The 26,865-nt window shown below is 45.7% G+C and overlaps 1 protein-coding gene across 1 annotated transcript; it reads left to right on the top strand.

Annotated features, from left to right (window-relative positions):
* The first annotated feature begins 658 nt into the window (after window positions 1–658).
* LOC144602872 (zinc-binding protein A33-like) lies at window positions 659–26,579 on the top strand. The gene is made up of 6 exons (XM_078415993.1): window positions 659–673; window positions 6,736–7,137; window positions 11,307–11,540; window positions 12,747–12,769; window positions 12,867–12,985; window positions 25,665–26,579. The coding sequence occupies exons 1-6, from the start codon at window positions 659–661 to the stop codon at window positions 26,198–26,200; spliced, it is 1,329 nt and encodes a 442-aa protein (XP_078272119.1). The 3' UTR covers window positions 26,201–26,579.
* Window positions 26,580–26,865: the final 286 nt, after the last annotated feature.

Below are 26,865 nucleotides of genomic sequence, written 5' to 3'. Positions count from 1 at the left end.
GTATAAGATTATTAAGGGGTTGGACACGTTGGAGGCAGGGAACATGTTCCCAATGTTGGGGGAGTCCAGAACAAGGGGCCACAGTTTAAGAATAAGGGGTAGGCCATTTAGAACTGAGATCAGGAAAAACGTTTTCAGTCAGAGAGTTGTGAATCTGTGGAATTCTCTGCCTCAGAAGGCAGTGGAGGCCAATTCTCTGAATGCATTCAAGAGAGAGCTAAATGGAGCTCTTAAGGATAGCGGAGTCAGGGGGTATGGGGAGAAGGCAGGAACGGGGTACTGATTGAGAATGATCAGCCATGATCACATTGAATGGCGGTGCTGGCTCGAAGGGCCGAATGGCCTCCTCCTGCACCCATTGTCTATAAAGGTCTTTCTTGGGTGGTGTAAATAGGAGAGAGGAATGAAATCGGAAATTACTTGATGAGAGAAGAATAAAGCTGAATGTTGGGGGTGGGAGATACAAGCAGCAACAGCAAGGTGAAACGGACGTTTCATTTCAGATCTAATACTGATGACGACTGGTGTTCAACCTGAGTCATTAACTCCATTTCTTTCTCTACATAAGCTAACCAGCCTACCGACTATTTCTTGCATCTTACTGTACTTCATTTAGGATTTTCAGCATCTGCGTTTTTATTTTAGTTTTTCCGGTTCAATGGTCGATTGGAATGTGAGTCTGCCCATAAACTGCCAAGAAAAAAACCCCAAAAAGCCTTGGTGGCATTCAGCAGGTTGGGCAGTATACGGTATTTGGAAAGAGAAGACTTAATTTTTCTGAGGTGCAGTGGAGCAGCGGGAAGAGCCGGTGCCTCAACGGGCCAGGGACCCGGGTTCGACCCTGACCTCGGCTGCTGACTGTTACATAGAAACAGAAAATCGGTGCAGGAGAAGGCCATTTGGCCCTTCGAGCCACCACCGCAATTCATTGTAATCATGGCTGATCATCCACAATCAGTAACCTGTGTCTGCCTTCTCCCCATATCCATTGATTCCACTACCCCCTAGAGCTCTATCTAATTCTCTTTCAATTCCAGTCAATTGGACTCCACTTCCTTCTGTGGCAGAGAATTCCACAAATTCACAACTCTCTGGGTGCAAAATTTTCTTCTCACCTCAGTTTTAAATGGCCTCCCCTTTGTTCTTAGACTGTGGCCCCTGGTTCTGTACTTACCCAACATAGGGAAAAAAAATTCTGTATGTAGATTGTCCAGTAGGAAGTAGTCGCGCAGGGACTATCACAACGCTTACGAAGTAGTTGGACAGTTACATGGATAGGGCAGGTTTGGAGGGATATGGGCCAAACACGGGCACTGCAGGTCGGTTGAAGAACCCACTGGTTGTGGGGGAGGAGCTGGGAATGGGAGCTATAATGAACCTGTCGGTTTAGTTGATGGCTACATCGAACTAGATCAGTCCCTTCAGCCCACATTAGACTACGCAATGCCGCTATCTTATGCCTCTATCTTATGTGTCTCTACCACCACTCCAGCAGCGCGTTCCAGGCACCCACCACCCTGTGTAATAAAACATGACCCGCACATCTCCTTGAAACTTTGGTCACCCCACCAAATATCTCATCTATCAACTCACATTTTTTTGTTATTTTTATTTTTAAATGTTTTCCCCCTGCTAAATTTCTCTGATTTTATTTTCTTACTGTTTCTGCCCATTTCCCTCCCATCCTTCCTCCCCAGTCCCCTCTTTTGTGCAGTTTCCCTTGTATTGCTCAAACACACACTCAGCACAAATTTAACTTGTATATGTATAGATATGAATGTGTGCTTGTGTATATGTGTGTGTGTGAGAGGCAAGATGGAGATAAATAGATCTCAAAGTTCCTTCTCGCGGATCAGAAGCAACTTTGATTTAAAGCAACGTCTATTTCTCTCTTCATCTTATTTTTCAAATGATGTACATAAACCATAAAGGCGATTCAACCTTTATGGTTTCTATATATATATGCATAGATATATGTCTAGTTTCTTTCTAATGATTTCCTCTAATTATTTTTTTAGCAACCTTTTTACTTTCAATCTCTCTCTCTTTTTCTCTGTATATATATATATATATATATATATATATATATATATATAAAACAAATAATATATATATACAAATATAAAATCAGTCATTCACACACTTCTCAGCACATGGTTCTCCCTATCATGATCACTGTTCTCTCACATACATTTCATTAGGGCCTACCCGTACACGTTCGCAATCAGTGACATCAAACTTATATCCAGAAATCCTAATATTGTGAATAAAATAACAATGAACACATGTCAAGATATTTTTTCATTATTTTCATTCTACATTAGTGTAATAAAAATGTAATGCATATATACCTACACATACAGAAGTGCTAGCTTTAGACATGAGTAATGTACCATAGTTTAGTTTTGAATTTAACATATAATTGAGGGGGCCGGTGCAATATAGTGCAAACCCTCACTTTTGTGTACATGCATTGACACGATACTTACCCACTACCCTACAACCTGTAAAAAAAATCATATTTAAATTCAACCGATGTTGGTCAAATAACATAGGCACCTTCTTGTTTTTTTTGTGATTTGTGGAATTTTCAAATGTGAATATCTCATAACGACCCATTTGTGGGTTAGCAGTATATTGCACCAATCCCCTTCAATTTTACATCATTCATAAATGAACTTCATAAACAAGGAGAACACTTTTTATTTCTGTCATTCATGGTAAGATTTACATCATTTTGTGTGCAAGATATACAGGGTTGCACTGTTTCGCATATCAGCTAACCAATGAAATGATCAGGCCCTGATTTATACCAGCTCTTCACCTTCCCTCCCTTGTCTGAAGAAGGGTCCCAACATGAAACATCACCCATCCTTTTTCTCCAGAAATGCTGCCTGACCCGGTGACTTACTCCACCACTGTGTCTATTTGAATTGGATTCGTGCTTCTGTACCACTTCAGGCAGCATTGGTCATTTAAGGATTTTTAACTAATCAATTCACCAATTCAAATTTTCTTGGCTCTAAGTATAAGGTTAAATGTCTTTTCAATTATATTGTGGATACAGTAGAGTTCTATTGTTTGCAAATGTCTAATCTCTGCTTCCATGACTTTTTAAAATAAAACAAAAAGAGATACAGCTCATGGAGGTGAAAATAAAAGGAACAGAGAAAGCAAAGAAGACTGAAGTCTGAAGGTCTCGACCCGAAACGTCACCCATTCTTTCTCTCCCGAGATGCTGCCTGACCTGCTGAGTTACTCCAGCATTTTGTGAATAAATCGATTTGTACCAGCATCTGCAGTTATTTTCTTATAAGCAAAGAAGAACAGTTCATTAAATATGATCAATTGGCCTGATACAGATAGAGTGGACCTCTAGTGCAAATATTCAATCAGTAACATCCAAATTTTAAAGATCACGAAGCAGCAACTATTCAAGAAATAGTCATATAGACCAAATGGCGGCGCTGCCCTAGCAGCTGCGGCTCACCTGCGGTCCATTTGTCTTTGTGTTTTTGTTGTTTTTTTTGTCTTAATTGTAGTTGTGATGTGGTGTTTTTGTATTTGTGTACTATGTGTGTATGTGGGGGGGAGGGGGGGGGAACTGTAACATTGTAAATAGGTGTCCCTTCCGAACGGAGACCCGACCTTTTTTTCTGGGCCGTGTCTCCGTTCCTGCTGCGGCCTACCATCGGCCCAACTCCTGGAGCTGTCGGCCTCCAGGGCTCTGGTTCGCAGAGCCCGCGGACCGGACTTACCATCACCGGAGCCGGCCGTCTTCGGAGGCTGCGGGAGCGGCTGCGACTCGCCTTAGGCTCGGGCCGCGTGGATGCCGACATCAGGAGCTCCAGCAGCGGCAGCGTGTTCGCCCGCCCCGGATCGCGGGGCTTGGGTCGAGGACATTTCACCGTCCGGCGCGGCCTAAGATATGCCGCGGGATATTTCTCTGCTGGGCGGGGGCTTCAATGTCGGGAGCCACGACCGCCCCGAAGTGCAGCAACAGCAGCAGCAGCAGCGTGTTCGCCCGCCCCGGATCGGACTTATCATCGGCGGAGCCGGCCGTCTTCGGAGGCTGCGGGAGCGGCTGCGATTCGCCTTGGGCTTGGCCCGCTGTGGACCGTCCGGTGCGGCCTCCAACCACAACAACCTGACTGCGGGCGAGGACAGCGGGAGAAGGGAAAGACATTGTGGCCTTCCATCACAGTGAGGAGAGGACTGGAGGAGACTCACTGTGATGGATGTTTCTTTGATGGATGTTTCTTTTTTGTGTGTTTTTGGGGTTGGGTAATTTGAATGCCTATTTAATGCTTTTATTGTTGGACTGTGTTTTTGGGGGTTTTGGGGTTGTGTAATTTGAATGCCTATTTAATGCTTTTATTGTTGGACTGTGTTTTGGTTTTTTTTTGGGGTTGTGTAATTTTAATGCTTATTTAATGCTTTTATTGTTGGACTGTGGGTGACTGAATTTCGTCCAATATTGGATGACAAATAAAGCTATCTTGAATCTTGAATCTAGGTGTCAACCATCAACTTATCAAAGAAGTTGAACAAAAATAATTGTTTACAAACATTCTATATACGAACTAATCGCAGAGAGTTGTGAACACAGCCCAAGAGGAGGCCATTTGGCCCTTCGAGCCACCACCGCAATTCATTGTAATCATGGCTGATCATCCACAATCAGTAACCTGTGCCTGCCTTCTCCCCATATCCCTTGATTCCACTAGCCTCGAGAGCTCTATCTAACTCTCTTTAAAATTCATCCAGTGAATTGGCCTCCACTGCCTTCTGTGGCAGAGAATTCCACAAATTCACAACTCTCTGGGTGAAAAAGTTTCTTCTCACCGCAGTCTTAAATGGCCTCCCCTTTATTCTTTGACTGTGTCCCCAGGTTCTGTACTCCCCCAACATAGGGAACATTTTTTTCAGTATCTAGATTGTCCAGTAGGAGGTAGTTGCGCAGGGACTATCACAACATTTACGAAGTAGTTGGACAGATACATGGATAGACAATAGGTGCAGGAGTAGGCCATTCAGCCCTTCGAGCCAGCACCGCCATTCAATGCGATCATGGCTGATCACTCTCAATCAGTACCCCGTTCCTGCCTTCTCCCCATACCTCCTCACTCCGCTATCCTTAAGAGCTCTATCCAGCTCTCTCTTGAAAGCATCAAACGAACTGGCCTCCACTGCCTTCTGAGGCAGAGAATTCCACACCTTCTCCACTCTCTAACTGAAAAAGTTCTTCCTCATCTCCGTTCTAAATGGCCTACCCCTTATTCTTAAACTGTGGCCCCTTGTTCTGGACTCCCCCAACATTGGGAACATGTTTCCTGCCTCTAATGTGTCCAATCCCCTAATTATCTTATATGTTTCAATAAGATCCCCCCTCATCCTTCTAAATTCCAGTGTATACAAGCCCAATCGCTCCAGCCTTTCAACATACGACAGTCCCTCCATTCCGGGAATTAACCTAGTGAACCTACGCTGCACGCCCTCCATAGCAAGAATATCCTTCCTCAAATTTGGAGACCAAAACTGCACACAGTACTCCAGGTGCGGTCTCACCAGGGCCCGGTACAACTGTAGAAGGACCTCTTTGCTCCTATACTCAACTCCTCTTGTTATGAAGGCCATCAGGGGGTATGGAGAGAAGGCAGGTACAGGCTACTGAGCTGAATGATCAGCCATGATCATATTGAATGGCGGTGCAGGCTCGAAGGGCCGAATGGCCTACTCCTGCACCTATTTTCTATGTTTCTATGTTTCTAACATTCCATTGGCTTTCTTCACTGCCTGCTGTACCTGCATGCTTCCTTTCATTGACTGATGCACTAGGACACCCAGATCTCGTTGAACTCCCCCTCCTCCTAACTTGACACCATTCAGATAATAATCTGCCAGGTTTGGAGGGATATGGGCCAAACGCGGGCACTGCTGGTCGGTTGAAGAATCTAATGGTTGTGAGGGAGGAGCTGGGAATGGGAGCTATAATGAACCTGTCGGTTTAGTTGATGGCCACATCGAACAAGATCAGTCCCTTCAGCCCACATCAGACTACGCAATGCCTCTACCGTATGTGTCTCTACCCCCACTCCAGCAGCGCGTTCCAGGCACCCACCACCCTGTGTGATAAAACATGACCCTTGAAATTAGCCCCCACTGTGCTAAAATCTATGTCGTCTCGTTGGAGCCGAGAAGGAAGGGGGCGGCGCGGGGGCGCCTGCTGCCTCGTGCGGCGGGACCTGGTTCGCCGCTGCGGGGAAATATAGACTGTTCCATAAACATCCCGTAACTTTGGTGGCCCCAGAAACGTGGCGACTCTCTCTGTACTGCCTGGGGGGGTCTGTATTTTACCGGATTGCATGCAAAAGCAAAGCATTTCACTGTCATTTGGTTCATATGACAATCGAGAATAATTGGCTCATTGAGTTGAATTCAAGTTTGCACATGAGACTGTTAAATGAAATAACAGTGTTTGCTGTAGAAATAATATTATTGTGCAGCCTAGTATAATGAACAATTCACGATGGGAAACACTGATGTATTTAGTTTAAGGGAATGAAATTTACCCGCAGCTTATTGCATATAACATCCACTTGCTGGTCAGGGCTGTGATTGACGGGGCTGAGCTCCGCCTCCCCTCAGCCGTGCCCCGATACTGCAAGGGTTCAGCAGCTGCGCGAAAGGGAACGCGTTTTGAACCAGGAAGTTAAAATGGCTTCGAAAGACCAGGTCGAGAGTTTAACGGAGGAGATAGTTTGTCCCATCTGCCTGGATTTCTTCACCGATCCGGTTACACTGGACTGCGGGCACAACTTCTGCCGCTCCTGTATCACACAGAGTTGGGACAGGGAGGGGAGAAACTCCTGCCCGGAATGTAGAGAGGTGTTTACAGACCGCACCCTCAGGGTGAGTCGGGCCTTGGCGAGACTGGCTGAGAAAACTCGAACACTGAGCCTGAATCGGGAAAAAATTCCAGAGAAGGAAAGTAAACTTCACTGCGAGAAACATCAGGAAGAAGTGAAGCTGTTTTGTGAAACTGACAAGAAGCTGATCTGCCTGGTTTGTCGAGATGCGCGGGAACACAGAGAGCACCGCTTCATGCCGGTAGATGAAGCTGTTGAAGTCTTTAAGGTAAAAGCAAACCGATTTTAATCACATCATTTTAATTCAATTTTTATTGTTCAAAAATTTAATGTTCTGATTCCCAAACACAATTCCAGGATCAGGTGAAATCTTCCATCCAGTCTCTCACAAAATATAAATCAGGGATCCAGCAAATGGAGCAGCAACAGAAAGAGAAGATTTCTGGAGTTCTGGTGAGGCTTTTAAGTTTCGATTTCCTGATCTTGCGCAGGATTGATCCCTGTGACGCGTGTAATAACAGGGCAGCGCAGTGACACAAGTAGTGCTGCTGTCTCCTAGTTCTGGTGAGCGGGTTCGATCCTGACCTCGGACGCTGCCCGTGTGGTTCACGCCTTCTCCCTGTGACCGCGGCGGATTCCTTCCACGTCCCCAACGTGTAGTACGTAACGTCATTTTAGTAAGCAAAACCCTCCTCTCGCCGTGTAATCAGTGTTGTGGGGGAACAGTATGTGTGATGATCCAATCAAAGTGCAGAAAATATCTCATCTATCAACTCGCATTTTTTTGTTATTTTTAAATGTTTTCCCCCTGCTAAATTTATCTGATGTTATTTTCTCACTGTGTCTGCCCATTTCCCTCCCATCCTTCCTCCTCAGTCCCCTCTTTTGTGCAATTTCTCTTGTACTGCTCAGACACACACTCAGCACAAATTCAACTTAAATATATATATATATATATATATGTAGATATGAATGTGTGCTTGTGTATGTGTGTTTGTGTGTGAGAGGCAAGATGGAGATAAATAGATCTCAAAGTTCCTTCTCGTGGATCAGAAGCAACTTTGATTTAAAGCAACGCTCTATTTCTCTTCATCTTATTTTTCATATGATGCACATAAACCATAAAGGCGATTCAACCTTTATGGTTTATACATATATATATATATATATATATATATATATATACGCATAGATATATGTCTAGTTTCTTTCTAGTGATTTCCTCTAATTATTTGTTTAGCAACCTTTTTACTTTCAATCTCTCTCTCTCTTTTTCTCTGTATATATATATTATTATTAAAATTTTATTAAGCAGACTCATGGTCCATTAGAATACACATACAGCACACAGTATATACATATAAAATTAAATTAAATTAGAAAAGGCAACAATACCAATGTTTCCACATAGGTGACAGGTATCTCACGGCACTGAAACCAGGATTTACCAGCAGCACATTGATGGAATTCTGAGAACCATTCAATCGGCATATAAATTTAAACATGAGATTCCTCAACAGGGCATGAAACGTATTGACTCCTGCACTAAAAAACAGTTCCCTTGCACTGCACCATCTTGGCTTTCTAAGCAATATGCGCATGCAGTCATTATAAGCAACCTTAAGTTTATGAATGCTTGACTTATTAAACTTTATCCACAAAGGAGCAGTGTAAAGAGGAGTACAGTACGCTCTAAACAGGTTTATCTTGACATTTCCTGAGCACCAGTGGAATTTCCTAACCAACATGTTAGCTTGTGCATACAACATGCGGCGCTGTCTATACATGTCCTCATCATCAGACATTTGATCTGTGATGACATGTCCCAGATACTTAGCTTTACAGCAGATAGAACCTGCCCTGACAGGTAAAATGATGGGAAGACTAGATATTTGTCCCCTTTTACTTTACAAATCATGACAACGTTCTTTTTAGCATTGTATTTCACGTCAAATTGGACACCATACTCAGAGCATATATTCAACATCTGCTGAAACCCAGCACTGCTAGGAGAAAAACCCGCCAGATCATCGGCATACATAAGGTGGTTTACACATATATATATATATATATCTCCTAGCACACAAATATAAAATCAGTCATTCACACACTTCTCAGCACATGGTTCTCCCTATCATGATCACTGTTCTCTCACATACATTTCATTAGGGCCTACCCATACACATTCGCAATCAGTGACATCAAACTTATTTCCAGAAATCCTAATATTGTGAATAAAATAACTATGGACACATGTCAAGATATTTTATCATTATTTTCATTCTACATTAGTATAATAAAATGTAATGCTTACATACCTGCACTTATATAGAAGTGCTAGCTTTCGACAGGAGTAATGTACATTGCTACCATAGTTTAGTTTTGAATTTAACATATAATTGAGGGGGCCGGTGCAATATAGTGCTGACCCTCACTTTTGTAATGAGTTACATGCATTGACACGATACTTACCCACTACCCTACAACCTGTGAAAAAATCATATTTAAATTCAACCGATAAGTTGGTCAAATAACATAGGCACCTTCTTGTTTTTTTTGTGATTTGTGTTTTTTTCAAATGTGAATATCTCATAACGACCCATTTGTGGGTTAGCAGTATATTGCACCAATCCCCTTTAATTTTACATCATTCATAAATGAACTTCATAAACAAGGATAACACTTTTTATTTCTGTCATTCATGGTAAGATTTACATCATTTTATGTGCAAGATATACAGGGTTGCACTGTTTCGCATGTCAGCTAACCAATGAAATGATCAGGCCCTGATTTATACCAGCTCTTCACCTTCCCCCCTTTGTCTGAAGAAGGGTCCCAACATGAAACATCACCCATCCTTTTTCTCCAGAAATGCTGCCTGACCCGGTGACTTACTCCACCACTGTGTCTATTTGAATTGGATTCATGCTTCTGTACCGTATCAGGCAGCATTTGTCATTTTAGTGGCTGTCAAGGATTTTTAACTAATCAATTCACCAACTCAAATTTTCTTGGCTCTAAGTATAAAGTTAAATGTCTTTTCAATTATATTGTGGATACAGTAGAGTTCTATTGTTTGCAAATGCCTAATCTCTGCTTCCATGCCTTTTTAAAATAAAACAAAAAGAGATACAGCTCATGGAGGTGAAATTAAAATTAACAGAGAAAGCAAAGATGAACAGTTCATTAAATATGATCAATTGGCCTGATACAGACAGTGGATCTCTAGTGCAAATATTCAATGTAACATCCAAAGTTTAAAGATCACGAAGCAGCAACTCTTCAAGAAATAGTTATAGATGTCAACTATCAACCCATCCAAGAAGTTGAACAAACATAATTGTTTGCAAACATTTTATATACGAAGAAATTGCAGAGAGTTGTAAACACAGCCCAGTCTGGCACACAGAATCTGCTTACTAAAATGGCACTGAAATTTACCCATGACCTACTACAGTTTTTAGAGTCGGGTGGTCTATCTTGCTCCTCTAGTATCTTTGGTCCCCAATACATGCTGGTTCAAAGGTTAATCGGTAAATGTAAATTATCCCTGCGAATGTGGGTGGTGGGCGGATGAATGAGAATTAATGGGTACGTGAAAAGGAATAGGCAGCAGGGAATTAAAGTCATAAGGAACGGGGCCATTCGGCCCACCACATCTACAGCACCATTCAATCTTGGCTGACCTATCTCTCCTTCCAGACCACACTCTCATGCCTTCTCCCCATAATCTCTGACACCTGTACTATTGAAGAATCTATCTATCTTTGCCTTAAAAATATCCATAGCCTTCTATGGCAAACAATTCCACAGATTCTCCACCCTCTGACTAAAGAAATTTCTATCTTCCTAAAAGAATGTCCTTTAATTCCAAGACTTTGACTTTGAGTCCTGGATTCTCCCATTAGTTAAAATATCCTCTCCACATCCATTCTATCCAAACCTTTCACTATTCTGTATGTTTCAATTAGGTCCCCCTCATTCTCTGAAACTTCAGCGAGTGCAGGCCCAGTGCTGACAAACGATCATCATAGGTTAACCCACTCTTTCCTGGGATCATTCTTGTAAACCTCCTCTGGACCCTCTCCAGAGCCAGCACATCTTTCCTCAGATATGGTGCCCAAAATTGTTCACAATATTACAAATGCGGCCTTACCAGCGCCTTATGGAGCCTCAACATTACATCCCTGCTTTTGTATACAAGCCCTCTTGAAATAAATGCTGGCACAGAGTTTGCTTTCCTTACTATCGATTCGACTTGCAGATTAACTTTTTGGGAATCCAACACCAGCATTCCCAAATCCCTTTGCACCACCATTTTCTGGATTCTGACCCCCATCTAGAAAATAATCTATGCCTTTATTCCTACCACCAAAATGCACGACTCCACACTTTGAGATTTTGATGAAATATTGATCTTCACCTTTCATTTCACAGGAACAGTCACACAACCTTCAGTCCAAGATCACATCCGAGTTTGCTGAAATGCACCAGATTCTCTCTGAGAAAGAGCAGCGTGTACTGATAGATATCCGGGAGGAAGAGAAGAAGATTCTAAATGCAATGGAGAAAAATCTTCGAGAAATTGAAGAGAATTTAAATTCCATTCAGGAGGAACTCTGTAAGTTGCAGCAGCAGATGGATCAAAAGGACAGTGTGGTGTTTCTGAAGGTGAGGGGTTACACTACAGTCCGGTGAAGTGAAAGTGCAGTCACAAAATGGTGGGTGACATTTCTGAAATAAATGCTGCATTTACCAGTAATTGAGAACTGGGTAAATGTTTCATCTGTTCCAGTTGTTGTTGTTCCCAAACTAATTGGCCTCCCACATAATCTATGGGATCTCAGGACTGCCTGGCCGGAATGTAGAGAGGAGTTTGTATTCTGTAGAGCTCAAAACTACGACGGCTGAATCTATACCTGATCCGAAGGAACACGAATGAACAGAGGGCAGTAAATCTCTGGGATTCTCCAACCCACAGACTCTGAGAGGTTTAACCTGTTAGACATATTTATACCAGGGGAAGATACATTTTTGAAAATTTGGGGAACTGAAATCAAAGGGAATGGGACAAAGCAGAGGAGTTCAGTCCTGGGCTGGATCAGCCATGACCACATTGTGGGGATTAACATTGAAATTAGAACGTGGTGCACACACAGCAGATTGATCATCTATATCCGGTTCCCATCAGCAGCGGGCGGTCACCTTGGGGGAATTTGCTCTGTTTGTTTTACCCACCTTTGTTCACCAAGAATGACATCTCATTCTACATCATAGACAGGCCATTCAGCCCATCCTATCCAGTCAAGATTTCTGCTCCTCTCAACATCCCTCCCATCTACTCACCACACCCGGTAACAGTACCTTGAATACCAGGAGTGCTCACGTATTTATCCCGCTTGCCCTTAAATTATCTCTGCTGTTGGCTTCAGTCCCTCCAATGCAAGTGAGGTCCATGTTCTCATGACTGTATTCCTTTCAGTATTTATTGAAGACCACGTTACATTTCAGCATTGATTTTTGCTCTCCCATCGATTAGGGATATTTCATCCCCCCCCCCATTTAAATCCACCGCTAATCTTAAATTCTATCTTATCATTCCTGACATCTTCTCCAGATAATATTCGTCGACCTGTTCATTCTTTGCATTGAGCTCCACCCTCTCAGTTATGGCATCATTCTCATGAACACTCCTTGTGCTTTTCCCCATCGTTCTACATCTCTATGGCAATATCAGCTTTCTATCTGCATGGCTGCGGTGATAAGAGTTGGGAAATGGGAATTATCAGAGGGTTGTGGAAATGTGGAGAAATTCCCGCTGTCGGAATGAGGACGTAACATCTCAGTCAATTGAGATTTGTGTTTTATTTCTTTCAGGAGGAAGCCGGTCACAAGCGAAGGTAGGACATGCTCTTGATGGAAACATTGTAAGTTTTTGTGGATCAACTCAAAACATTTCTGATGCTCAGTTGATAAACAGCTGTTAAATATTCGCAGGGTTCGTGATGAAGCCAAACCACTGTCGGTGGTAGACGATGCCTTGCCAATTGAAAAGTTTAATTGCCCTGTTTCATTGAACACAGCATTTAAAGAAACATCTGATGACTTCAAGCAAGGTAAAGCTTATACCTTTTCCATTGTTCTTGTTCCTGACATCTTTAAGTAACAGGTGTACGAAGGAACTGCAGACGCATGTTTAAATCGAAGGCAGGCACAAAATTCTGAAGTAACTCAGCGAGAAAGGCAGCATCTCTGTGGAGAAGGAATAGGTGACTTTTCGGGTCGAGACCCTTCTTCAGTCTGAAGAAGGGTCTCGACCCAAAATGTCACCCATTCCTTCTCTCCAGAGATGCTGCTTGTCCCTCTGAGTTACTCCAGCATTTTGTGTCCACCTTCGATTGTGTCTATCTTTAAGTAATACTTAGATGCAAAGATTAATGGTATTTTGGACTGAAGGGAAATTGAAGATTTGATCTCCCACCAAGCTCATCTGCTGGGAAGAATCACAGAGTCTGAGAGCTTTGCAGCACAGCAACAGGCCCTTTGACTCGACTCGACCATGCCAACCAAGTTGCCCAAGCAAGCTAGCCCCACTTGCCTGAGTCTGGCTCATATCCTTCCAAGTCTTTCCTATCCACGTATCTACCCAATTCTCTGTAAACTGTTGTAATTGTATCTGCCTCAACCACTTCCTCTGTCAGATCGTTCCACATCTACACTACCCACTGACAGAAAAACCTGCTCCTCGGGTCCTTTTTATTGTTCCCAATCTCACCTTAAACTGATGCACTCGAGGTTTAGACTCTCCGACCTTGGGTAAAGTATTGTGGCTAATCACCTTAACTGTGCATCTTATACACATCGATAATGTTCCTCTGACAGGCTCCCAAGAAAAAATGTCCCAGTCTGAATAGTCTGATCCACGATTGAGTAGATTAACCTATGATGAGCATAAGAAAATAACTGCAGATGCTGGTACAAATCGATTTATTCACAAAAAGCTGGAGTAACTCAGCAGGTCAGGCAGCATCTCGGGAGAGAAGGAATGGGTGACGTTTCGGGTTGAGACCCTTCTTCAGACTGATGTCAAGGGGGCGGGACAAAGGAAGGATATAGGTGGAGACAGGAAGATAGAGGGAGATCTGGGAAGAAGGAGGGGAAGGGAGAGACAGAGGAGCTATATAAAGTTGGAGAAGTCGACGTTCATACCACCGGGCTGCAAACTGCCCAGGCGAAATATGAGGTGCTGCTCCTCCAACTTCCGGCGGGCCTCACTATGGCACTGGAGGAGGCCCATGACAGAAAGGTCAGACTGGGAATGGGAGGGGGAGTTAAAGTGCTCGGCCACCGGGAGATCAGTTTTGTTAATGCGGACCGAGCGCAGGTGTTCAGCGAAGCGATCGCCGAGCCTGCGCTTGGTTTCGCCGATGTAAATAAGTTGACATCTAGAGCAGCGGATGCAATAGATGAGGTTGGAGGAGGTGCAGGTGAACCTTTGTCTCACCTGGAAAGACTGTTTGGGTCCTTGGATGGAGTTGAGGTGGGAGGTAAAGGGACAGGTGTTGCATCTCGTGCGGTTGGAGGGGAAAGTGCCCGGGGTTGGGGTGGTTTGAGTAGAAAGGGACGAGTGGACCAGGGAGTTACGGAGGGAACGGTCTCTGCGGAACGCAGAGAGGGGAGGGGATGTGAAGATATGGCCAGTGGTGGGGTCCCGTTGTAGGTGACAGAAATGTTGGTGGATGATATGTTGGATCCGCTGGCTGGTGGGGTGGAAGGTGAGAACGAGGGGGATTCTGTCCTTGTTGCGAGTGGGGGGAGGGGGAGCAAGAGCGGAGCTGCGGGATGTAGAAGAGACCCTAGTGAGAGCCTCATCTACAATGGCGGAGGGGAAGCCCCGTTTTCTGAAGAACGAGGACATCTCGGAAGCCTCATCTGTGAAATACCTCATCCCGGGCGCAGATGCGGCGTAGATGGAGGAATTGGGAGTAGGGGATAGACTTTTTGCAGGGGACCGGGTGGGAAGAAGTTTAGTCCAGATAGCTGTGCGAGTCGGTGGGTTTATAGTAAATGTCCGTCACTAGTCTGTCTCCTGTGATGGAGATGGTGAGGTCCAGAAACGGGAGGGAGATGTCAGAGATAGTCCAGGTATATTTAAGGGCAGGATGGAAATTGGAGGTGAAGTGTATGAAGTCAGTGAGTTCTGCACAGGTGCAAGAGGTAGCACCAATGCAGTCGTCGATGTAGCTGAGGTAGATTTCGGGAATGGGGCCAGTGTACGTCTGGATCAGGGATTGTTCGACGTACCCGACAAAGAGGCAGGCGTAGCTAGGGCCCATGCGAGTGCCCATAGCTACGCCTCTGGTTTGGAGGAAGTGGGAGGAGTCAAAGGAGAAGTTGTTGAGGGTAAGAACCAGCTCTGCTAGGCGGAGGAGAACGTTGGTCGATGGGGATTGGCTGGTTCTACGGTCGAGGAAGAAACGGAGGGCTTCTAGACCATCCTTGTGGGGGATGGAAGTGTAGAGTGACTGGACATCCATGGTGAAGATCAGGGAGTGGGGGCCTGGGAACCGGAAGTTATCAAGGAGCCTATGATGAGCGTTTGTCGGCATTAGGCCTGTACTCACTGGAATTTAAAATGAGGGGGGACCTCATTGAAAAATACAGAAGAGTGAAAGGCTTGGATAGAATGCATGTGGAGAGGATGTTTCCATTAGTGACAGAGTCTAGGACTAAAGGTCATAGCCTCAGAATTAAAGGATGTACTTTTAGGAAGGAGATAGATAGAGCTCTTAAGGATAGCGGAGTCAGGGGGTATGGGGAGAAGCCAGGAACGGGATACTGATTGAGAATGATCAGCCATGATCACATTGAATGGCGGTGCTGGCTCGAAGGGCCGAATGGCCTCCTCCTGCACCTATTGTCTATTGAGATAAGGGGAGATGTTTTTAATCAGAGGGTGGTGAATTTGTGGAATTCATTGCCACAGAAGGCTGTGGAGGCTGTCGTGGTTTTCTTTAGCTTCGAAATTAAGACAGGCGACACGGAGAATTCCTCGAGAAGTTAAAAGCCTTTATTTGCAAACAACGGCTGGAACAATCAGGAAGTCAACCGCATGACTGTCCTGACTGTTCACTTAGTACATCGGGCAGTCTATATTTATAGGATTATTCCAAACCTTATCTTCTTTACATTACCTCATACCCACACTCCTGCTCTATAATAATTCATTCCTTTGCAGACCATTTACTGCCTTACCCTTATCTTAATACTCTTATCTCTTCACACTCCCCCACCCATATTTTCTATTCTAGTCCATCCATCCTCCCAAGACATATGTCTTCTCTTCTCTTGCCGCCTTTATCTTTCATCCAAATGTGACAAGGCAAAGAGATAATGGTATACAGGCAATCCCTAAGTCAAAGGTTACCAAAGTAGGAATGCCTAAGGATTAAGTCTAAGGACCCAAATATGGAACAAGGGATCTAAGGACTGCTAACTGAGGAATAATGCCAGCCTAACTGAGGAATGCCTAAGAATACACATGCTACACAGTTAACACTTGAATGTCTGAATTTCGTGCACTATACAAAATATATACTCCCATATATCCCCCTTTGAGACCTACATGGTCTCACAGAAAAAGAAAACTAACAGTCGCACATGTCATTGGCTTACGGCATAAACCTGATCATTATTAGCCCCCACTTCAGGGTGTTGAGATATATAATGTGCAGCTCGTCAGTGTTCTTCCTCTATCATACTAAAGTCCTGGGTCACTAGGCCAAAACCCCACCCCCATTTGCCTGGGGTAGGAAAAAAGACCCAGCTACCCTTACAATCTATATCCCAAGTACTCCTCCAATGCAATTTGGTCGTCATTATAGTATTCTATCGGCGGGGTCTGCTTCCCTTGGAGGGTAGACGTGCTCTTATCCTGGAACAACGGGAACTGCTTCACAGTAGCTTGCACGAGGAGAGATTTGATACATGGAAAAACACAACACAATATTATAGCAATTACAAGCAGGGCGATTTCAATAGACATCCCTTTTCTTAATGTCCCTTCGATTCCGCACCTGCTCCCCTGACCCTAGCAGGGCAACGTTAGGACCAGTCTGGTTCTGCCAAGTCCAAGTCTGCAAAGTCGAGGACTTCCAGGTTTGAGTTGGAAGAAGCAATGGTGGCCTCCCCCATGTCGCCTCCACCCATATTGTCGCGAGGAGGACAGGCGCCCACAAACTCATTTTCAACAACCTCAGAATCACTAATGTCCCCCAAGACTTCCTTTATGATCTGGTCAATGCTTGATCCTTCCCCTGCGTTTTCGTTCTCACGCTCGCTTACCTCTTCTCCTGTATTTTCGTTCTCTTGCCCGCTTACCTCGAGGTTATTCACAGGTTGTGCCTGTGGGACAGTCCTTGTACAATGATTGAGATGGTACCATGTAGACCGGCCCTCTACCTGGACGGCAGTCAGTGAGGCTTCAGTTACCGTGAACGGTCGTTCCGTTTTTGGCTCATTCCACCTTCGGCGAAAAGCTCGCACATAAACCTGATCTCCGGGTTTAATAGTCAAGTCAAGTAAAGTCAAATTTATTTGTCACATACACATATACGATGTGCAGTGAAATGAAAGTGGCAATGCCTGCTGGTTGTGCACAAAAAGAATTACAGTTACAGCATATAAATAAAGTTAATAAGTTACTATTAGTGTCGACAAAAATTTAGTCTCTGGGGTTATAAAAGTTGACAGTCCTGATGGCCTGTGGGAAGAAGCTCCGTCTCATCCTCTCCGTTTTCACAGCGTGACAGCGGAGGCGTTTGCCTGATCGTAGCATCTGGAACAGTCCGTTACTGGGGTGGCAGGGGTCCCTCATGATCTTGCTTGCTCTGGATCTGCACCTCCTGATGTATAGGTCCTGCAGGGGGACGAGTGTAGTTCCCATGGTGCGTTCTGCCGAACGCACTACTCTCTGCAGGGCCATCCTGTCCTGGGCAGAGCTGTTCCCAAACCAGACTGTAATGTTGCCGGACAGGATGCTCTCTACAGCCCCAGAGTAGAAGCAATGAAGGATCCTCAGAGACACTCTGAATTTCCTCAGTTGTCTAAGGTGGTAAAGGCGCTGCTTTGCCTTACCCACCAGTGCGGCAATGTGCGTTGCCCACGTCAGATTCTCTGCGATGCGGACTCCCAAGTATTTAAAACTGCTCACCCTATCCACAATAGACCCATTTATCTCCAGTGGCGTGTACGTCCTTGGATGTTTAGCCCTTCTGAAGTCCACAATCAGCTCCTTTGTTTTAGTGACATTCAAGAGGAGGCTATTGTCCTGACACCAGAGTGCCAGATCAGCCACCTCCTCCCGGTAGGCCTTCTCATCGTTGTTGGAGATCCGGCCCACCATCACAGTGTCATCAGCAAACTTGATAATGGAGTTTGAGCTGAACCTGGCCCCACAGTCGTGTGTGTACAGGGAGTACAGTAGGGGGCTAAGGACGCAGCCCTGGGGGGATCCTATGTTCAGGGTGAGGGAGCTAGATGTGTGTTCCCCCATCCTGACCACTTGGGGCCTGGCAGTGAGAAAGTCCAGGACCCAGGCACACAGAGGGGTGCTAAGCCCCAGTTCTAGCAGCTTCTCAACCAGTCTGCTGGGGACTATTGTGTTGAATGCTGAACTAAAGTCAATGAACAGCATCCTCACATAGCCCCCCTGGCTGTCCAGATGAGAGAGAGCGGGGTGTAGAACCTGGGAGACCGCATCATCCATGGACCTGTTCGGACGGTATGCGAACTGTAGTGGGTCCATGTTGCGAGGAAGGAGGGCGCAGATGTGCTTCTTGACTAGCCTCTCAAAGCATTTCATGACAACCGAGGTGAGGGCCACCGGTCGGTAGTCATTTAAACACGCTGGAGAGGCATTCTTTGGCACCGGTACAATGATGGATCTTTTGAAGCATGCAGGGACCACGGACTTTGCCAAGGAGAGGTTGAATATTGTGGTGAGCACTGGAGCAAGCTGAGTAGCACAAGACTTTAGTACTCGCCCAGATATACCATCTGGGCCTCCAGCTTTCTTCGTGTTCACACGCGTCAGAGCCCACCTCACCTCATGCTCGGACACCGAGAATGTGTGCACATCCCCGGCGGTGGATCCCCCTCCAGCCTCGCTAGCCAGCGCCCCTTCGGTGCTGTTTTCCTGGTCCACCTCTGGCTCCCTTTGCTTTTCCTGTGTATAAATAGACTTGGGTATCATAGTTAACTGTTGCATGTATTGTTTCACTTCCACCTCTAATTGTTCCAGGCTTGGTCCCTTGTAAGGACCTCTCCATCTGGGTATCAGCATGGGTTTGCCAGTGAGCATTTTGTGTGGTGTTAAATGAGTTATTCGATTAGTTTGCATGCGACAGCTCATTAATGCCAGTGGCAGGGCATCGATCCAATTTAACTTTGTGGTTGCACAAATCTTATTCAACTTAGCTTTCAACGTTCCATTAACCCTTTCTACCATGCCCTGAGACTGAGGGTGGTACACACACTCAAATCTTTGTTTCACTCTTAGGGTTTGCAGCACCAACTTAACTGTTTTTTGCATAAAAGCCGCTCCATTGTCGGAACTGATTTCGGTCGGTATGCCGAATCGTGGGATGACCTCGTCAGTCGGAAACTTGACTACAGTTCCTGCACCCACATCTTTAGACGGTATCGCCTCTGCCCATCTGCTAAATCTATCTATTACTACCAGCATGTATCTTTTCCCTCTTACCGTTTTCAGCATGTCCACATAGTCGATCACCAAGTGTCTAAATGGTCCTCCAGGCACAGGTATATGACCTATAGGTGTTATTAACATATCGGTAATACTATTTCTCTATTGCTCATTTTCAAACTTACGGGGTTTGTGCATCGTGTTAACTGTGTTTTTCCCGACAACCCTACAGTTTTAACAAATTTTCCTGACATGGGAAGGTGGGAGGCATACTGCGGCTGCACACAAGTATATGTGGCTCCAGTGTCAATCATCATAGGTGTTAACCGTCCTCCCAAAATTACCTGAACCATGGGTTCTTCTTCTGCCTCTCGCGTTATCATTGGGTAAAGACCCTTCCCATCCGGGTTCTCTGGGCACCCCTAATATCTAGCATGGGGATTCATGAGTCCAATTGGGTCTCCAGTCGGGCCCGTTGGGGCCGATCCTGTGTTAAAACACTGTTCACCCCCTGTGGGTTCCTGTTGGTATGGACCGGGCCATGGACGGTGTGGGCAGTCCCTCCTCAGGTGCCCTACCTGATTACATCCCCAACATGTTTTATCAACTGCCCATCTACTTACTGGCCTTCCTCGTCCCCCCTTGGGGGCCCCAGGCCTGTCGGGGCTGATTTCCTGATTTATTTTGTCCCTGATAGGGCATTTGAGGAAACGTTCCCCCAAAGACATTTATTATTGGCATGGGATTCTCTGGCCTCTGCCTGGCTCTGTCATAGGACCCACAATGCATCGGTGCATTGTTTATTTCTGCTGTTTCAGCCGGGTCTGTTGTTACTGCCAGCATTTTCTTTCCTTTTTCACGTTCTTTCTTTTTCAGTTCTTCTAGTTGCATTTGCATCACTTTTCTCTGCACCTCTTCGTGCTGGTCCGCCAGTCTTTGTTTATCCTTACGATATTTGTTGACTGCATGAACCAGGTGGTCCCTGAACTGGGAGTGGGATATGGTTGACAACCCCACCACCTCTTCCAGTCTGAACTTAACCTGAGGGGGAGTGGCGTCCACCACAGAGGTCCGAAACAAAGTGGTCATCAACTCACTACCGTCTATTTGTTGTTCGGTTTCAAGTCTCCACTTTTTCAGTTGATCCTCCAAATAGGCTGCTGGGTTCTCCGTGTCCCCCAGCGGGTCTCCCCTCAATGTCTTTAAGTCCACCTTGAGCGGGTAACAGTCTCTGAGGGCATGCCATACCCTCGGTCTGACTAGGTCAAATGACTGGCCATCAATCATCGGGTTATTTGCGTTTTTTACCCCAGCCATTTCAAACAGCTCTGCTAATTTCGTGGTTCCCATTACCTTCACCAGTAGTGCCTTCAAATCTCCCATAGCCAATAACCGTCCCATAGTTTCCTCCTCAAAGGCCCTAATCCATTTTCCTGCCCCGTCATATATGTTGGGCAAGGCGTTTCTCAGCCCTTCTAGGTCTCGGGTCACCCAAGGAATATACTGGGTTTGTCCTGCCTTTTTCAGAAGTAATGGCATCATTCTCCCCCTCAGTTCCTGTATCCCGTTTGGCATCTCTTCTTGTGGTTCTACCTGTATACTTTCCCACCTCATTCTTCTCTGGGTGTACCCCTGGCTTTCCTTTCTTTCTCTTTCCATATCTTTTTCCATCTCCCTCATCTCTATCTCTAAGCGCTTTATGGATGCCTCTATTTCCCTTCTACACTCCCTTGTTCTTTCCCCATCACTTTCTAATTGTGCTTCATTCTCACAGTTTTGCCTTCTCTCTGATGCCTGCTGATTACTCGCCTGTGTTTCTGTGTTGCTGTCTCCCTCATACTCCTCATTTGCTGCCTGACGGGTCTCATAAATCTTTCTCTCCCTGAGGTCCTGCAGCCTTCTGATGTCTGCTTCTAGTTCCCGTGCTTCTTGCTTCATCCTTTCCTTTTCTTCGCTGCCCCCTTCTGTCTATATTCCCTTATGTCTTGCTCATCGTTCCAAACTGCGACTTCTCCCTCTATCTCCACTATCCCTTTCACCAAAGGGCACTGCTTTATTCCGTCCTGGCCGGAATAGGGAGGGGGATACCCAGGGTCCCTTAGGCTGGGGTACAGAGTTGATTTTTTCTCCTGAAGCTCCTAACTTTCATGCTGTTTTTCGGGTTTTTCACCCTTGTTTGGGGAAGTATTCTTTTCCTGGTATGATTTCCTCAGCCTCTCTCCTTCTATTCTAAACAATTTAAGCATGTCTAGTTCTTTTTCCTTTTTCGTTACTCGGATTTCTGATTTATCCTTAGGCCTATAGTTCTTAATTAACACTTCCATTTCATCACTCGTGTTTGTATCAAACGTGCCTTCCTTGGGCCATTTCGTAGCCAATTTTTTCGTCCTTTTTTCCCATTTTTCAGAATGTTTTTTAATATCCTCTTTGGATACGGGGAATTTCTTACTTAGTAGTTCAACTGCAGTTATTGTATTCATTGTACTCGTCTTATGTTAGTGCACTTGGTCAGTCAGTTTAAATGCAGTCCTTGTTCTCACTCCGTTCCGTCTCTATGGTCACTATACTACCTACTACGCTATTTCTATCGTCTACAGTTCTACTATATTCCTTTAATATTTTGCAATTTTATTTTTTAATGTTATCCAATTATTCCAATTCTTGTTCTGCCCGTACAGACCCGTACTCACTTAGGGCGGTATCCACAGATCATCTGATCCTGCCCGTACAGACCCCTAGCCACCCAGTGTGGTATCCACAGGTCGTCTTATCTTACTTGTGCAGATCCCTAGTTAACTGGAGCGGTATCCACAGATCCTCTGATCCTGCCCGTCCAGACCACTAGCCAACCAGTCCCCTATCCTCTTAGGGCGGTATCCACAAGGTCTTATTGACGTCACACAATCTTACTGGACTATTATCCACTTACCCCACTGCGCAGCCTTCTCGAGCAATCCTCCGGGTCTCATTTTTAAAAAAGTAATTTAACGATAGGTTCTGTTGGATCGGAGAGGCCCTTGGACCGCCTGGGCGCTCCTGTGCCACCAGTGGTCCCCGTTTTCAATAGGCTATTAGTCCAAATAAAGCGGAAAACCGCCTACCTTTTTTTTTTTGCGGGTGGCCACCCTTTTTCCTGTTGTCCCGGGGAGCCCCTGACGGGCTTGGAAGCGCCTTTAGCTTGTCGTCCGTTATTGAACAGGCCTCTTTCCGATCCTGCCAACTACGCCAATTTTGTCGTGGTTACCGGTGTTCAAAATGAAGCAGATGACACGGAGAATTCTTCAAGAAGTTAAAAGCCTTTATTTGCAAACAACGGCTGGAACAATCAGGATGTCAACCATCTGACTGCCCACTTAGTACATCGGGCAGTCTATGTTTATAGGATTATTCCAAACCTTATCTTCTTTACATTACCTCATACCCACACTCCTTTCTTCAGTCATTCATTTCTTTGCAGTCACCCGTCTGTCCCACCACCATTAAATCCCATTCAGTAATATATCCTTATCTCAATGCTCACATCCCTTCATACTTCGCCTCCCTTATTTTCCTGCTAGTCAATCCCTCACATCCATTCATCACCCCAAGGCCTATGTCTTTCTTTATCTGCCACCATTATCTTCTATTCTGGTTCATCCATCATTCCAACTCGTATGTTTCTCCTCCTCGCTCCACCATTAATTATCCGTCTGAGCACAGCAGTTACAGACACGTGTCAAGGGTAAAGAATGTCTACAGCGCCTTAATTAGTTACAGAGAGGCGCCTAATGCCTAAGTAGTTACAAACCTTAAACAACAATGTTTAATGTATAAAATAATATCGTAACAATGTCTAATGTATAAAATAATATCGTATTATCTCCCATACTACATTCACATCCAAGTCTTAGAAATATAACATAAACAGCAGTGAACATCTGAAATGTTCTGCCCTAGGAGGTAGTGATAGGTCAGATTATTGGAATAGGCAAAGTGAACACAGATGGATATTTGAAGGATCGACAAATTGGCAGTTATGGAGAACAGGAATTGGTGCCATCTTAGATCAGTCAGGATCACATTGAATGGTGGAGTCGGCCTGAGGAGTGGAGCCTACTCCTCCTGCTATTTTCTTGTGATCTTTAGTTTTTTTCATACCTACAGCATGATAAACCTTACACAGAGTTGAATGCGGCAAAGATTGACAATCCTTGTCCCTCGGACAATAATTTTGCTTTAGGGGTGAGATTGGGTAGTCTAGGCCTGTGTACTCGAGCGTTTGGGTGTATTAATGGAGATCTCTGTGAAACACAGAGTCCTTACAGGGCTCAGTGGGCTGGATGCAGGGAGGATGGTTCCCCTGTCAGATGGGTCTGGAGAGCGAGCACTCTCTCAGAATGTGGGTCGCACCGTGTAGGACAGAGATAAGGAGACATTACTGCACGCAGAGACTGGGGAACGACCCTGCACCGGTGGCTGTGGAGTCATTCAGTGCTCTTGGACTTGAGAGCCATGGTTGTACATTACAGAGGCTGGCCCTTTGGCCCATTGTGTCCATGACCATCTTTTCCCAGTTATATTAACCGATTTGCCCACATTCCATCGGCATTCTTCTGCACCTCAACTATTGAAATATCTCCTATATAGCGATTATATCTCACTCCACCACCTCCTCTGTCGCATGTTCCAGATATCATCCACTCTCAGTGTAAATCTATGTACTAAACCTCTCGTTTGTTTGTTTGTTCGTTCCTGAACTACAGACAAAAAGGTACACGATAGTGCGACAATTTTAGGCCCACCTTACTTACCGTCATCCCTTTGGTGCGAATGGAAAGAGTTTAATTGAAATCGGTGTTATATTTTTAAAGTTATTCACATTTTAAAGTTTAAATTTATCTCCCAGGGAGGTAGGGGGAAGGGAGGGAGGGGGGAGGAGGGAGGGAGGGGGGAGGAGGGAGGGAGGGAGGGGGGAGGGGGGGGGAGGAGGGTTGGGGGGGAGGAGGGTGGGGGGGAGGAGAGGGTGCTGCACTAAAGCAGGAGAGGTTTGGGCCCAACTTGGTCTAGTAAAACCTAAATCTCAGATATACTTTAAAATTCATTGCTCTCAATATAAACCTGCACTCTCGTGATTTGATATCTCTGAATGCAAATAAGGTTTCGATAATTACCCTACATCCTGCTGTAGACTTTGACAACATTCCCCACTATCCACAATTTTTGCTTCCTCCACAAACTTACTAATCACACCTCCCACATTCACATCCAACATGAACAGCAAAGGTTGCAGCACCGATCTCTGCTGCACACCACCAGTCACAGACCTCCAAGCAGAAAAATCACCCTTCTACCGCTACCTTCTACCTCCAACCACCAAGCCAATTGTGGATCCATTTCACCAGCTCGCCTTGGCTCCCACCTGCCTTCACTTTCTGGAACAGCCTTACATGCGGAACATTGTCAAGTCCCTCAGTGAAGTTCATATATTGGTTCACAATGAGATCAGTGTGTTAGTTGTGCACACCCATCAAATCCACCTGTGAATACGCTCTCTTTCAACGACCCCACAACCACAAGTCTCCACCCATTCTGTCTAACACCTGATCATTCAACCTCTGCTTCCTTCCACGGTCCAAGCCACCCCTCCCTCTCTCTCACCCTCCACTCAAAGAAACAGGGGCAGGTCATCTGGCCCCTCACGTCTGCCCCCATTCACTATGATCATGACAACTTCACCCCACACCTCTACCTCCCCTTTAACAACCTCAAATTACCGCTCACCTCAATCTCCTCTTGCTCCAAACTGCCTCCATATCTGAATAACCCGCTTCATTCCCCCATCCCCAGCACAATCTCGCAATCCTCCTCACTCTCTGCACTCGTCCACCCTCCCCACCTCAGGAAATTACCTTCTCCATCCCCGGATAAAAACTCCGGGGGAGATGTCAGTTGTCCACCCGCTGTGGTCGGGGTGAAACCCCGGGCAAGGTTTCAGTTGTCCGCCCGCCTGTGCCTGAGGCCGAGCGGCCTCTCCCCCGGTCCCGGGGCCGCGCTGCCCGAGTCTCCCCCCGACCCCCGGGGACTCTCTGATTCTCTGCTTCTCCCCCCAGTCTCCGTCACCCTGGATGTGGAAACAGCGTGTCCGGGGCTCGAGGTGTCTGAGGATCGGAAGAGGGTGAGAGGGACCGGGACCCGGAGGAGTCTCCCTGACACCGGGAAGAGGTTTACAGACAGTGATTGTGTGCTGGGATCGGAGGGATTCACATCGGGGAGACATTACTGGGAGGTGGAGGTGGCGGAGAGTCAGGGCTGGAGTCTGGGAGTCGCCGCAGAGTCTGTGGAGAGGAAGAGACCGGTCACACTGACCCCGGAGACTGGAGTCTGGAGCATCAGGCGGGGATGGGGTGACGGGTTTGATGCACTCACCTCCCCTCCATCCCGTCTCCCCGCCCGTCCCATCCCCGGGAGGGTGGGAGTTTATCTCAGTTACGAGTCCGGGACAGTTTCATTTTACGACGCGGACACCAAGTCCCATCTCCACACCTTCACTGGGAATAAATTCACAGAGAAACTTTATCCTTTCTTCGAGCCTTCTGGGAATGGAAACTGGCTGAGGATCTGCTCCGGTTCCGCTCCGGGTGTGTAAAAGGGTCGGGTCCCGGGACCGGCGTCAGGAGCGGGGCTCAGGGGCTGTGGGGCAGAAACCCGGTGGACAACAGGTGGGCGCTGAACGGCTCCCATTTAATCCCCAAATTCCGCGTCGTAAACACCAGTGAGCGCGGAAATAAAACCAGGGGGAATGTAAATGTGGGAAGAGAGAAATAAAGAGCAAGTGGAATCAGAGCTGTCGATCCGTTCATTTCAACGCGTTAACTATGTCCGTCAATGAAACAGAAATACTTTTGTGTAATTCTGTGTCTTGTTGCTTTTTTTCGTCTGGCTGTATGGTAATTCGCATATCACTGTAACTTAATTGGTACATGTGACAATAAAAGACCTTTGAAACCTATATCTCTAAAACTTACTAAAGCTTACTTGGAGAATGTAATGCTTTTAAACTAACTCAAGTTCATACCTTCTCTTTTTTCTGATGATCGTGTAATCAGGATCTGTGATGCCATCTGCCAGCCTGATTCTCTCCTCACTTATACCTCAATCATCCCCTCTAACATCTTCAAACTTTAAACTCAAAGCTTGACACCGACTGATTGCTGAAGATAGGCACAAAAGGCTGGAGTAACCTAGCGGGACAGGCAGCATCTCTGGAGAGAAGGAATTGGTGACTTTTTGGATTAAGACTCTTCTTCAGAC

The sequence above is a fragment of the Rhinoraja longicauda genome, chromosome 19, assembly GCF_053455715.1.
Source record: "Rhinoraja longicauda isolate Sanriku21f chromosome 19, sRhiLon1.1, whole genome shotgun sequence".
Classification (NCBI taxonomy): Eukaryota; Metazoa; Chordata; class Chondrichthyes; order Rajiformes; family Arhynchobatidae; genus Rhinoraja; species Rhinoraja longicauda.
The sequence above is the reverse complement of the archived record's forward strand: the minus strand, read 5'-3'. Positions and strand labels throughout refer to the sequence as shown.